Source organism: Scaptodrosophila lebanonensis, unplaced genomic scaffold, assembly GCF_003285725.1.
Source record: "Scaptodrosophila lebanonensis strain 11010-0011.00,11010-0021.00 unplaced genomic scaffold, SlebRS2 tig00000043-arrow-pilon, whole genome shotgun sequence".
Lineage (NCBI taxonomy): Eukaryota > Metazoa > Arthropoda > Insecta > Diptera > Drosophilidae > Scaptodrosophila > Scaptodrosophila lebanonensis.
Window position 1 is genome coordinate 8,258,689 of NW_022060545.1, and position 14,763 is coordinate 8,273,451.

Genomic DNA, 14,763 nt, shown 5'->3' on the forward strand with positions numbered 1-14,763 from the left:
ATCCATAAAGAACTGTTTAGGTGCATTATTATTAGTATTAAGGATCGAAAGTGGATAGGCGACTTAACATAATTATTCAACTTTTTCTCTATTTATTTTTTCAATTTTCTCTATTTCTCTATTTTTTTCTATGGCAAAAATAATCTCAAATAGTTCACTACTTTAAAGTGATTTTGGTCTCCCATATGTAAGTTAAATGTTATATTATTGCCTAAATCCGCAGACTTATTTATTAAAATTAAAAAAATATATATATAAAAAAAAAACTACTCATACTTGACTGACATTCTGACTCTAATATTTAACAATTGACTATTCAAATAAATTCGGCTTTTCATCTATATGCAAATCTATTAAAAAGAAGAAATAAATGTTTAATAGCGTTACATAGAAAATAAACTTTTTTAAAATAACAAAATAAAAGCGCAGATATCGACGCTTTTATTTAGTCACTGGTTTTCTAGATAACAATCATTGTTTACTACTTTGAGAGGGTCAATATATTTTAAACGTGTTAACTAGTGCTATCAAAATTGTTCAATTATAATAATTTCAATACTATTTCAAATGTAAGACGGCATTCTACAGGAAAATGGTTTACGTCTATAAATTCTTATAAAAGGTTAACATGCGTTTTGGTGTTTACTTTTTCTAGTAATATTTCACTCTTGCACTATAAAATTTCAATTAGATAATTGTATTAAGTTGTCGAATTGTGTGGAAAATTGAAATATTCATGCTGCAGAACTGCACTCAGTATTGATGAAGGTCCGTACCTCAAGAGATTGCTTAGCATGCAGAAAATTAAGGTATCTGTATTCTTGTTACTTATTTGCAGCCTACAAGAATTAAATGCCAACGTATGGGGCAGCTTCAGGACAAAATGGCCAAATTATAAGCCCAAAAAGTATTATCCAATAACGAAACGACCAGAAAACTTTTGCTGCTCAAATTTATGTCCAAAAGGAGAGAAGCATGTGGCTTGTAGCAAAAAATTTGTGAGTATCAGACAAACGAAATACAATAATGAACTTAATAATCGATCTAGAAATTCATATAGTGGGGTCCCTCATGTCCACCGCATCGTCAAGGGTACAACATGGCTGAGTTGAAGGAGCTGATTGTCTGTTTCCATAACAGGATACGCTGGCATATGACGCACAAATCTGTGGGTGAATTACTTCCTTCCCAGAGACTGGGTCCAATAACGTGGGATGAACAGCTGTCGTCTCTGGCGATTCGTATTGTCAATAATTGCGACTACCAGACTGCGCACAAATGTGCCAACACAAAAAACTATCCACATGTTGGCCAGAGTCTTGGCGAACTCACAAATGTGACATTACCTCTTCCACAGGCAGTAATGTACATTATGAAGGATTGGCACTTCGAGTATAGATATTTGCAATCAGGAGATATAGAAAACTTGTCTAGTGACGCCATTGACAAAAGCATCAATTTTTTGAATATTGTTCATGATAAGGTGAATCGCGTGGGTTGTGGCATAATTTATTTCGAGAGAGACAACATTCCGCACACATTACTCGCTTGCCTCTACAATACCGATATTAAGGTGGGTCAGAAACTATATAGCATTGAATTAGCTCAGCAAAAAACTATAAAGGCATTTGTTGACGAACAATGTAACCTAACCAGTTACTACGACTCGGGAATACTTCAGTAAGGAAACTAAAATCACGATCCATTCAATTTATGATGATAATATGAGTGAAAAAGTAAAGGTTACGGAGAAGGAAAGAACTGTTTGAAATTGAATTCTTTATTAAAAACAGTGTTTCAACTGTTGCTTGAATATCTTTTAAATCTGTTTTGGGTAAAATAAATGCTGATTATACTTCAAAAAGTCTTTTAGCTTGTAATAAATACAATATTTTGTTATCTTCACTGTCCAGTAACTTATTTAGAATGCACATGCACCTTCAATCCTTAAATGAATAGGAGTAATGATTATTTTATATAGCCTTAGGAAAAGAAGTTTTGACAAGTTTTTTTTATCAAATCATACTTAAGATTTTATTTATTTATTTTATTTATTTATTTATTTCATCGACAAACAATGCAGTCGATGTAAAAGAACAAGAGAGAACGCTACAGTCGAGCAAGCCCGACAGTGTAATACCCTGTACCCAGGTAAACTTCCGTCACTGAGTTATATGCGCCCATAGCAGCAGCAAAAAGAGGAAGAAGAAGAGCGAACTTGTTGCTGCAGTTTGTGGGGGTTGTACTGGCGAAAATTTGTTTCGCTAATAACTTTTCTTAGAATTGACCGAATTGAAAAAAATTTTGAACACCAGTAGACAATTATATATGAATTGTGTGTGCAAAGTTTGGTTTAGGTAGCATTTGAAATGTGGACGCTATTCTGTAGCGGGGGAAGGGGGGGGAAATTAAAAAAAAAAAAATAAACTCGTCCTTACTCGGACCTAGGAGAATCTGGATGCCAACTTTTAAAAACCATTAGTTGTTTGTATATAATCCTCCGAAAGCTTATTCAACCTATTTCAATCTAATGTGTTTCTTTTTTAAAGAGGACAGCTTTTTAACTTTCATTCTTGTTTTCTTTATACAGCAATTGTCAGTTAGAAATAGTAGTTGTGTATTTTTATTATTGTTAAAAAGTGATTTCTAGCATACCATGGGCAAGTCATCGGCAGAAAAACAGCTGCCTGCTGGCTCTCGATTGTTGATCGCCAATCGCACGCACATCTGTTTTCCACTCCCGGAGCATTTTCAATTGTTTTGGCAAACAGAATGAGTTGCAGGTAGACTATAAAAGGGGGAAATGTGGTTCGTCTGTTTAGTAGTGAGTGCGGCTCCAACATGAAACAATTGAAATACCTGCTATTGCTGCTGGCCATCGGACTGCCTGTTAGTTTGGCCAACAAGTCGACTGAGGCGTCAACTAGGCAGCCGAGCAAATGGTTGCTAACCGGCTCCAACAATCCGCACTGCGAGCCACTGTTGTGCCCCAAGGGCAAGCGACATGTGGCCTGTGAGAAATACCCGAATGTGAGTGATGGCCTCATATTTAGGGCAGAAATCTAACGTGCCACCGATTCCAATCCCTTTCAGGAATTTCATAAATCCTGCACACCGGAACAGACACGTCTGGCAAATCTGACAGAGTTCGCAGACAAGATCCTGAAGGCGCATAATGAGCGTCGCAATCGTGTCGCTAATGGCAAGAACACCTCATTGCCCCGTGCGGCACGCCTCGTGGCAATGCGCTGGAGCGAGGAACTGGCCATGTTGGCCAGCTATAATGTGCGGGTGTGTCAGGCGAAGCACGACGATTGTCGCAACACGCACAACTTTACACAATCGGGTCAGAATATTATTGTCTTTAACATGACGAGACATATAGACGACGAGATGCTGACCAAGTTGCTGCCGGAACTGATTGCGATTGGTGTGCGCACGTGGTGGAGTGAACACAATAATATGAGCATGTCCTACTTGGAGGCATATCCGTGCGACAAAAAGAAGCAGCAGTAAGTGGCCTTCCCTTTAAATTTGACAGTTTCAAATAGAGAAGTGTGCGTGAATCCTTAAATTCAAGGCTGACTCACGCATTTTCTTCTAACAGCTATACCAAAGCGTATTTTATTCCTTTTATTCTATTGCAAATATGAATAACGATTATTGTTTATTTTTTTAAAGCAATCAACATATTTGCTTCATTTGCAAAAAAAAAATAGGCTGAGTTATAAAAAAATAGCAAAGAGTATTACTTAGGACATCCAAAATGTACAAGTTTTTTAAATTGTGCTAATTTTTCAAACAACTAACATTTTTTTTTTAAATTTAGTTGACTACTTCTGTGATAGGAAAGTTTCATTGAAGAATAGATCTCATTAAGTAGCCAAACCTTTATAATTCCAATATGCCTGCAACTCCAAATTGCCATTCTTTCGATGACATTTAGTGAGCTTTTTAACTAGGAACTTTTTTTAAAAAACTTTCTTCACATGATCACAACTCACGCCCCCATCTCTATTATAGAATCTATCGGCACTTTGCGGTCATGGCCTTGGAGAGTAACTCGCATGTGGGATGTGCTGCCGTGCGTTACATAACAAAGGGAATCACGTTCCTCAAGATAACCTGCAACTATGCCAAGGACTTTGTGTGCGAACAGCCGATCTATCATTTGCGCGCTGTGAACTGCGCAACCGGTCCGAACCGGAAGTACAAGGCACTCTGCTCCGTACGGGAAACATTTGATTAGTGCAGAGAAGGGTCTAGTCGCTAGTCGTCGTGTCGGCTGGCATGCGGCCACAAAATTATGCACCAAAAATACATCGTTAGCATTGTAAAAATCAATGTGTCTGCGTATTTATCTCATTTATGGGCTTTCGCTTTCACGATATACTATATACTATATAGTATATAGTATAGTGTACTATATATTGTGCATAACAAAGGGCTGCGCAACGCTTTTTGCCACAAATGCAGTCATTAGGCATTCAAAACTGAAATTGCGGAACATCAAAATAAAATTTCTGCCAATTTCCTGTGCGTTGCAATAAACTCATGGCTTGCGGGAAGTTGCCGCTGAATGGGAATTAGTTCGGATGGGTTGGGTAGGCTTTGGCGGGGCCAACGGGAAGCATTGAGGAAATGGTGCTGTTATGTGCTAAAGCAATTACCTGCATAAAAGCCTCACGCCGTCGAAAATACACAAAAAGGTATGAGAGAAGGCTCCATCCACTTGGCGCACACATTCACCAGAGCCAGTACAAAATGGTTGTTTGTGTTCAAATCCCCACTGTGTCACATAGGATTATGGGAAACAGCTTACGAGTACGTAAATATGGCGGTACTGGTGTTACTTCACACTCTGAACAGGCGAGTAAAGGCGATGCTAACAATTGTTTACAATTTTATCACTGAATAGAGGCAATAAAATATTGCCCCTCCAGGCTTAAGTTTGAAAACAAATATTTCCATATAAGCTTTAAAATACTATACTCAAAAATGATGAAGCCACCTTATTTCAAGCCATGTGGTTATATTTCTTTGAAACGTGCGCAAACTTTAAGCAAATATATAAATATGATCAATTTATGGCAAGCTAGTACTCGTGCGGATGGTGTAGAGAGAAACAATTTCAATTAGAAGCCAATAAAAGCAGGAAATCTCTGCAGACTTGTGGAAAAGTTACAAGCTAAGAAAACAAAAGAAAACTGCATTGCTTGGAAAATTAAAAAAAATACAAAACCGTCAGGCTCTCTTGCTTTTCGTTATTGTTTAGCTCTAAGAAGCTAAAGACTGGGTTCTTTAGACTAAAAGAGTCAGTTCTCAGAATAGCTTTCTTAGCTTTCGTTATTTCATCTTTAAATTTCAGACGGATTGGGATATAAGAACAGCTAATTACACTAAATAGACTGATTTCTTCTAACTGTAGAATTTTAATTTCTTAATATCAGGTTTCTTCACCAGAGATTCTTAAATTTTGTTTAAAACAAATTGGGTAAACATTTTAAAATTAAACACATATTCTAATTGAAAACATCAGCGTATCTTTTTACAACAAGACAATTATTTAATACAAATGTAAATTTTTATACAATTAAAAGAATGGCTTTAAGAATTTTTAGCCTCAGCCAGAGCTTAGGAAGAGGACGAAATGGTGATCCATCTCTTCTGCGACTAACCAGTCCTGCTTCCACCGGAACCTCTCAGTTGTATCCACAAAAAGACCAAAGGATTTATTCAAATTCTTCCAGGCTGCTGGGTGGGCATTCACAGAAATGTACGAAAACTTTAATTTCAATTTGTTCACTTTTTTTTACAATATTGGATATTTAGGGAGGTAATGATATCTTAATTTTAAGAGTACAAGCAACTGACTTTTCTACTTAATTGAACAAAATGGATAAATATTCGTAAGAACCCATAGAGGTTATGAAAAATAATGAAAATAAATTTAAGATTTCCTTTTCTACTTACTGAAATGTGTTCCACATTTTATAAAAATTTCAATTTTAGAGCGTTTTTTTAAAATCCAAGTATCGGCATTTTATATTAATACAATGTTTGCCTCCGAAATTTGTCCATTAGCACGACCCATAATAAACCTAATGGGGGTCTCCGTTACAAGATTAATATACATATATAATTCTGGCAATAATTTTCTCAATGACATACTTTAGTTTCAAATGGCTGATTTGTTTTGTACTTATGTATGTGAGAGAGGGTGTCTGTTTTATTTGGCCGGAACTCGGCATCTTTCGAGAGCACTTTAAACAACCTGCATTAGAGAGTGCTGCTCATCAGCAGCTTATTTCAATTGCCCACTTAGGCCAAGTCCTTACCCCCCTCCACTCACATTTGCCGCACACTCCCACACACTCCCTCACTGCGGATTCTAACTTATGGCTCGGTATTCCCGCTCAGTCTATATAGTTCGTTATGGCTGGCAGCTGTTCATAAATTTCAATTCGCTGCCATGGCTGCTGGCCTCCCTCTCCCCTTCCCCTTCCCTTTTCCAGTCTACTTCATCCCTTCTATGCTGAATTGATTGCGAAGCGAACTATTTTTCAACTATGCTGAACTTTACATGCCACACAATATCGATATCTAACGCTATACATATGGCTAGCTTATCACACCTCAATGGAACGCTGCAACTACGCCGGCAATTTTTCATTTTCATGCTGTCCGGCTGGAAGACAGCCTCCTGCCCGTCCGCTCCCCATTCACCACTCTTTTGACGCTGTCGGGCTTTAAAAGGGTTTTGTAAATGTATACAAAATGCCTTTGCTTCATAAAAATTTACCAAATTAAAATGGTCAGGCGCTTTTTTGTTTCGTTCGGTGTTGCGTTTGGCTTTATTTTCAATTTGGGAGGCACGCTTTTAGGCGCACGTACGCTTAGTTTTTGTTTAGCAACATTTTTTCTTTTACATATTTTTAGTATGTTTGTGAGTGTGTGTGCGTGTGTGTGTGTGTGTGTGTTATATCTGTGTTGCTATATTAAATGTTTGTGCGGCGTGTATGCCCGGAATATTGATTAAATTGAGTTTTGGCGTTGGCATCATAATAAAATGAACAGCAATCCAAAAACCCTGAAATTAAATGAATGAAAAGGCGCAACGTAGCGGCAATGTTGCTGCAAATTGTTGCATACATTAGAGCGTTGATTGCATATGCAGGAGCCAACTCTAAAATAATTGACCTTTTTGTTGATCCAAACAATTTATTAAACATGTGTAGCTCGTTTATATGCCAAGTAATAAAGTACAGTGAGCAGTTCCAAATGGGGAAACAAAATGATTTTCAAATCAATTATATACTTGTACAATCAGTTGCCTTATGTGAAATGCGAATAAGTAATGCCTTTTTACCAGAGAAGACAAAATTGTGCAAATACCTATTACTTAATATTATTCTTGCTCTCCATACACTCTTACTCCCTAAAAAATTTGTTAATCATGCGTAGCTCGTTTATCTGGCAAGTAATAAAGTACAGTAAATACATCTAAATGGGGAAACAAAATGATTTTCAAATCAATTATTTGCAAAGTCCACTGACTTACAAAAAGTAAATAACTAATCTGTATTTGTCAGAGAATACAAAATTATGCAAATACCTATTACTTCATATTTTTCTTACTTTATATACGAAGTGTAGGATATATTTTCTTAATTAGCTTAATAAAGAAAATTATCTATCCGTCCGTAGTATTGTATAAAAGCATGGATTTCTGTAGAATTCCTGGCTAGAGTCAGCAATCTTTTTCAGCAAGTTAATGTTTCTTTATTCCAATTTCCTTTTGCATATATAACGAAAAGTAGAAAGGCTGCAGTCTCCTAATTCGGCGTCTATATCCAATGAGATCAATTTGAAGTTTCTTTTTGACGTACATGTCGATCCCTAACTTGTTTAAAACCCTTCTACTATTATACTTTTTTTTATCCTTTTCCTTTCTTTAACCTAATTGTAATTGCAATGGCAAGCCAGCTCCTATAGCTTTTTTGTTCGATAGGTAAAGAAACTTTTAAGAACAAGTTATATTTTTCGAATTTTTAGTCCTGCAACGGGCTTTTCTCTTTATTTCGTATCAGAAGTGGTTTATCTTTAATCTTTTTTCTTATTTTCACCCTTTATATTATTTTTTGCAATATCGATTTCAATATTCTTTTAAAATTTGCATGTCTCCTGTGTAATTACAATTAAAGCGTTTTAATTAATATATTTTTAAAATTAAACACAATCATATCCATAGCAACTATTGGGTGTAAAGACAATCACTATAATCACTTTTGATCAGTTTCTGAGCCTTATAAAAAAGATGGATTTCTGTGTATTCGCTTAAGGGTATTATTACCGTTGTTATCCTTTCACTTTAAAGAAAATGCTGTGTTAATTAGAGTGTTTTTGCTTCTTCTTTTGAATGAGTCATACACCTTTACTTGCTGCTGTGCTTGCAAGCCCGAAATGTGAAATATTAGCTTAATCATCTGTTAACCCTTAAACTCTGAGCAACAGTAGAAGCAGCAGCAACAACAACAACAACAGCAAAAGGGACATTGAATTGAAAAGGACGATACGCCTCTCGCATTCATCGCTCGTTTGCGCATCCTTAGGCAACTCATCCGGCAATGTCCTCTTCGCTTTGGCCCAGGAAGTTGTTTGTTAAATTCTGGCATTATACTACTTGTCTGCTCTCCCCGCATTTTCTGCTTCTCATGCGCCTTCGTTTTGTCGCGCTTTCTCCATTAAAAATGCATTTATCATTTTGCATTTGAAAAGCTTCCTTCCGCCCAGCCATCACCTAAGCCCTAACCTGCTCCGCCCGCCCTTCCTTATCCTAACTGCCCTGCTTATGTAGGGATAGTATGTACTTATATAATAGATGCTACTATCTAATCGCTCACGTTTAAAGCAGCTGTTTGTTTTGTGTACCGTTAACTGTGCAAATTGCGTTGCTTGGCTAAGAAAAAAGTGGCAAAAAGAGCAGACAAAATATCGGGTTTGTTTTGTTTTGTTAGAGAAATGCGCGAAAATGTAATTTTAAGAGCAATGTGTGCCAAGCACTTCAATGAAGAAAAGTGAAAGTTTTGGCCACAAAAACACACACACACACATACTGAATAGCAACAACAACAAACACACGCTCAATTATATAGTATACATATACACTTAAGTGGAGCGCAACTTGGGCATGTTTAAGCGCTAAACTGTTACTTCCACATGCTCGCACACAGCGAGCAGGGGCGGGGAGGAAAGAAGGATAAAGGAAGGAACGACGAGGACATGAATGCATGGCCATGTCCACTGGGAGTGGCTGCCGGCAGTTCGATGCACAAGTGCCGCAGTTTTAACTAAGAATCATCCAAACACAGACACACACACACACACACACTCATCGGCACAGAGGCCGAAACACGAATAACAAACACACATACGCACATACTCGTATGTATAGAATGCAGGCAAGTGGCCGAAACAAAGGCCAGCAGCTCGTACAAGTCCAAAAGTGTTCATAAACAGCCCAAAGCCAAAGTGAAAGCGAACGGCGTCCAATGTCTGGGCAGGAAGTAGGTCAGAAGCAAGAACAACTACAATGTCGACGACCAGCGATGAAACACAAAATGGCGCAGCATTGTAAATTGTGGCAACGACAGGTAAAAGTTACCCACACACACATACACACATACACACACACGCACACACTGAAACACACATATGCATTAGAAATACAGTCAAGCTTCTTAGTCTTATTTAGAATTTTCAATTAATTTTTTGGGAAAATCCAACCAAGTTCTTGAGGAACATAATTCAAAACTAAAAAAAAATTTATTAAAAATACTTTTATGTCGTACAACAGAGACTCGTAGAAGTAATAATTCTTTTTTTCAACTCTACAAAAAAATCACATCAAGAACCTTTAACTGAAGCTTATAACTTTCCCTCTGAAAAATCCAAAGACCGTAGTGGCTAGCACTCTAAGTTCAACTTTTACAAATATTCAAATTAATTGGATTGTTTAATATATATTTCAAATATTTCCTCAACAGTTAATATTATTTTTATAAATACCAATCAAATACAAATTAAAATAAAATATTATTATTACATCACGAGTGCTTCATCTGTGGAAAGGATATTCTCTCATTGCTGCCTACAACAATCTTAGGACAACTTCTACAATTCTGCTTCAATTCAATTCAATTTATTCACATTTCTTGAAACATTAAAAATGTGCAGGTAATGTAAAGATATCTGAATGTTAAGAGTACAGGCACTTTAGCGCTTTTTGCTTAATTGAACAAAATGGAAAAACATAAAATTTCAGCAAGAATGGATCGTGTAAAGCAGGATACATTTTTTAAAAAACCCATAAAGCTTAAGGAGATAAACCTCATGTATTATTTATTATTTATTTAGAGTACATGCATTTATTATTGAATCTAATGTTTGGGCCAGCAATCCGTTCTGGCCAATTCTCCAATTCTGCCACGAATTCGTAATAAACAAGTTCAACTGTAGCATTAGTTTATGCACGTGTCCACATATATGTGTGTGGTTTATGGCTGCCTATGGCCTGCACTTGGAATTCATGTGCAACCGCAATGCAGCCTGCATAAATTTCATTAGATTTTTAGCTTGCGGCAGAGGCTTTCTTTTGTTTCACACACGCACACTTCGCTGCACACACACACACACACACACACACACATGTGTAGATACAGATACCCATATAGAAGTTTAACAGCTGACACATTTTCACAGCTTAATGCCAATTCAATTGGCCGTATTCAATGCCGCCTTGGCCGTAAAATGCCCCATCGCTTCTGCTTCTTGGCGTGTGGGGCGCCAACATAAATACTTTCTAATGAAGTCATAAAGAGCTTCGGTAACGAGCCACACTAGAAGCTGCCATCAAACGCACCTTGAGTAGCCCTTTGCACTCCGTCGACCACCATCGCCCCTTTCCAGTGCTCCACAGCTTTACGTTGGCAATGCGCAGTGAAGTATGCTAATAAACGTAAACCGTGAGCCATTATGAAGTTGGTCATAAAAAAGCGAGCATTTACTGCCCGCTACCTTGTTTTTTTTTTTTATTAAGGAATAGCTCGGATCAAAGGCACTGCACTGGCACTGAAAAAATTAACAATTATGCGCAAAAAACAGGTTCAATTAGGGAAGTTTAAAATGTGGCTTCGATAATATTTCTAAACATGTGGAAACAAAATTTAAAACCTTAAAATAAATATAGAAAATCTGTTTATTTGTGGTCAAAAATTAAGCGGCACACTATATAGCCAGAGAGTCTAAAGAATCGAAAGACCAGCAAGTAGTAAGTAATTTTTTAGATGAATTTGTTTGATTGTGAATCTTTTTGCTTACTTAAAATATCTGTTATATTTTAATATCAGTTTCATTGTGTGCAGAAATCTGTCTGTTATTTATTTACAAATTAATTCCAATGCCATTAACATTCTTTGTTTTGTTTTGTTTATTCAATTGATTTTTATATGATCTGTGTTTGAAGTCTTTTATGTACGAGTATTTAAAGCCTTTTAATTAGTATGTATTTGTTGCAATTTGAATAGATCGGACCTATGTATATATAAATGAATATATACGAGTATGTTAGTTCAACAATTAGGAGCTGTCAGCTTAACTCTAATAGAGCAATTAAAATATAATTTTGGAAATGAAAGACTTAATCGAATAATCGAATAAAGCAAATGTAATGAAACTTTTGAAAAAAGCCGAAAAAATAGAATAGATTATTTGACACAATTTTTGCATTCTTTAAGTATTAATTATAAAAAACAGTGGTAATTATTAGTGAAATACTTTATACGAGTCGATTCTGGCTTGGATTGGCAGTTAAGTGTATTCTCAAACGCATTCTTGGCTGAAATATTTTATGATGTGTACACAGTAAACGATTTTTTTTAGTGTAGAATAAGAAAGCGCCCGCAAGACTTGGCGTCGCATTCCTCGCACCCAACCACTCGCTGGCACACACGTGGAACACGGAAAAGTACACGTCTGCTCCTTACGTGCTGACACTGATAATGACTTTGGCTCAGCTTGCTACTGAGGGCTTAGTTGGGGCCTTTGGCCGGCTACTAAGTATTCAACTGCACTTTATAGATTTCCATAGTGCGAGAAGAGAGAGAAAAATAGAGACAGAGATAGAGAGAGAGAGAGCGATGCGATGTCGCATTTGTTGCAAGTGCTGGCGACAAACTGACAAGCTGACGAGCTGAGGAGCGTCTAAGCGTCTCACGCTAATGCGCCATTATCGGAGCTCGTAAATCTTCACTTGGTAAGCGCTGCAAACCTTTAAGCCACTAATAGATATTTATGGGTGTGCTAGTGTGTGTTTGTGGTATGCAGCGTGCAACATGGCGTATGAGTAATATGAGCAACTGTGTGTTTGTGTTTGCGTGCTGTGCCATAAATTCTGATAAATTGTTGAAAAATTGCACTCATTTTGTAGACAAAATAAAAACTCAACTTAAAAACCTTAAAGCCAAACAAGTTGCGCAACTTTTGCGGCTACATAAACCAAACTGAAAAATTGCAATGCAGCTCAAATGTAGCCAATGTTGTTCTCGAGTTTGTGTTGTTGCTCAGAAAACTGAGGTGTTAGAGCAATATAGTAAACATATGACACATATACGAGTATGTAGTGCAGTGGCAGAAAACTTCGAAGCTGACTACAGAAAAAACTATATATATATTTACAGAAAGGTACACATTTTTTGAAATGTTTATTGTTTCGTAAGGAGTAGAAAATCTGATTTAAACTTATTGTAAAAAGAAACTGAACATAAATAATGTTTACGGGGGCACTTGTTAGTGGCATTTTTAAAAAAGACATGGAATATAAGGATGTGTAAACAGAGATTTTTCAGTAGTGTGAAATGAAAATCAACAAATATTATAAGAACGTTGAAAAGTAGTAAAAAATGAAAATACTTTGGTTGAAATCAAAAGGAAAGTTCAAAAAGGATCTTATGAAGAAAAGGACAACTGCTGAGTTGGAAGCGCTTTAACAAAATTACCTAAAATAAAAATGCACATACAAAGTACTGTGAAGAAACCAACTACCGTCAAATGATAACCCCCTCCAACATATTTCGATCTCCCTACGGAGTTCGTTATCAGTAGGGGTCGCCTGCGGAAATGCTGAATTGTTAATATATTTTTATCGCAATTTGGTGCAACAAATTGTCGCTTGCGATAAAAAGAGTTATGGTTTGTCCCAAAGGTTTAGGGCCCTGCCCACCAAAGTACCCCAAAAGCATTAGTATTTTGTAAAACTCTGATTTTGGTTGGATTTAATGTGCTGATATTTATTTAAGAGCAGCTGAATAGAAGGGACTCGAGAATATTGTTATTTTTACTCAAATTTGATTTTATTTTCAGTTGGAGTTTCACCAATTTTTTGAAGACAATTGCCGTAAACTAAAGCCTAAGCTTAGAAAAGAGAGAGAGAGAAAGCTTGCGAATACATGTGATTGCTCTTAGCTTGGCGCTCTCCTTGTTTTTCGCAGAGCCAATCGCGGACCCAAAAAGAGCTTAAGCGTCTAAGCTTATCAAAGAAAAAAATTAAAGAAAGTTTGTTTACAGCGCATAGAAGGGAACAAATTTGTATAGAAATTAGAGTTCAATTTCATTTTTTGTTAATTTGCAGGTTTAATATGAGCATTTTTTTTAAGGTCTGCAAGAAATAAAAGAAGAGAAAACTAACCAACAACAAGCCCCGATATAAGTAAATCAAACTTAAATCAAACCTGAAAAAGAATTCATGTTTTTAAAAATGATTATACATATACATACATAAGTAGATGTACATACATACATACTTACGTATGCATGGATTTGCATTACACCTGAACAACAACAACAACACCTTTTCGGAAGGGCCCTTCATCTCTGGCATCTGTAGGTAAGCTTATATTTAGCACATTTCGTTTGTAAGCCGTAGTTAAATTAGCGTATGAATTACGTACATACGTTCATACATAAATACATACATACATACATGCCAGTCTTAGAATTGAGCTGTTGCTATTGCTGGACAATTGGATCGCGTCAATGTAATCCCGTCTTATACTAATATTTCTCTTATACTAACATGTCTTCGGGAGAACAAAAACCAATTAACTTATACATGCCAATGCCAATGCACCCCCACATAGCATGCGCTGCACGGCAACGCTGCCCTAGTTTTTGTTTTTGCATTTAATTATCTAGATCTCAGAGACGATAAGAGCTAGAGACACCTTAAACGTATGGTCGGCGCGAGAGCAGATTTACAGCTGGGATTTACTTTTTTTGCATTCTTAAAGAGAGCATTGTGCTGGCAGCTGCAATGCAAAGCTTAGTTTTGCTCGACCTGTTAAACGCGTCGCGCCGTCGGTCATTGGAGTTGTCGAAAACTCTTGGAACGCGATTAGTTAATATTTTAAATATTAGTCAAAATTATTTGAAAACATACTCCTATGTACATGTATGTATGTACATATTAAGTTGTGTGTGTAAAAAGTGCATAACATGTTTTTATTTATGTGAAAATGCTGCGTAAATTATACGCTTTGCACATCTTTTTATACATATGTATGTACTCGTATGTATGCATGTGTGTATGCGCGATTTGAAATCTATTGCGCAGTACTTTAATTTTTGTTTTGTTTTTTTATGTGGTGATAATTGTGATTAATATAATAAAAGGTTTCCAATTTTGAAATGTATGTAAATGTAAGTACG

General features: G+C 36.5%; 2 protein-coding genes across 3 annotated transcripts; both read left to right on the top strand.

Moving 5' to 3' along the window:
• Positions 1 to 58: 58 nt before the first annotated feature.
• On the top strand, positions 59 to 1,905 carry LOC115623081 (venom allergen 5-like). Of its 2 annotated transcripts, none has more exons than XM_030517281.1 (3): positions 59 to 187; positions 839 to 998; positions 1,061 to 1,905. In XM_030517281.1, exon 3 carries the CDS (start codon positions 1,100 to 1,102, stop codon positions 1,682 to 1,684), a length of 585 nt encoding a protein of 194 aa, XP_030373141.1. In that variant the 5' UTR covers positions 59 to 187; positions 839 to 998; positions 1,061 to 1,099; the 3' UTR covers positions 1,685 to 1,905. The 2 variants fall into 2 exon arrangements, with proteins under 2 accessions (XP_030373141.1, XP_030373140.1); XM_030517280.1 differs by lacking the exon at positions 59 to 187 and adding an exon at positions 626 to 768.
• A 932-nt stretch (positions 1,906 to 2,837) lies between these two features.
• On the top strand, positions 2,838 to 4,344 carry LOC115622979 (venom allergen 5-like). The gene is made up of 3 exons (XM_030517130.1): positions 2,838 to 3,030; positions 3,094 to 3,512; positions 4,024 to 4,344. Exons 1-3 carry the CDS (start codon positions 2,842 to 2,844, stop codon positions 4,247 to 4,249), a joined length of 834 nt encoding a protein of 277 aa, XP_030372990.1. The 5' UTR covers positions 2,838 to 2,841; the 3' UTR covers positions 4,250 to 4,344.
• Positions 4,345 to 14,763: the final 10,419 nt, after the last annotated feature.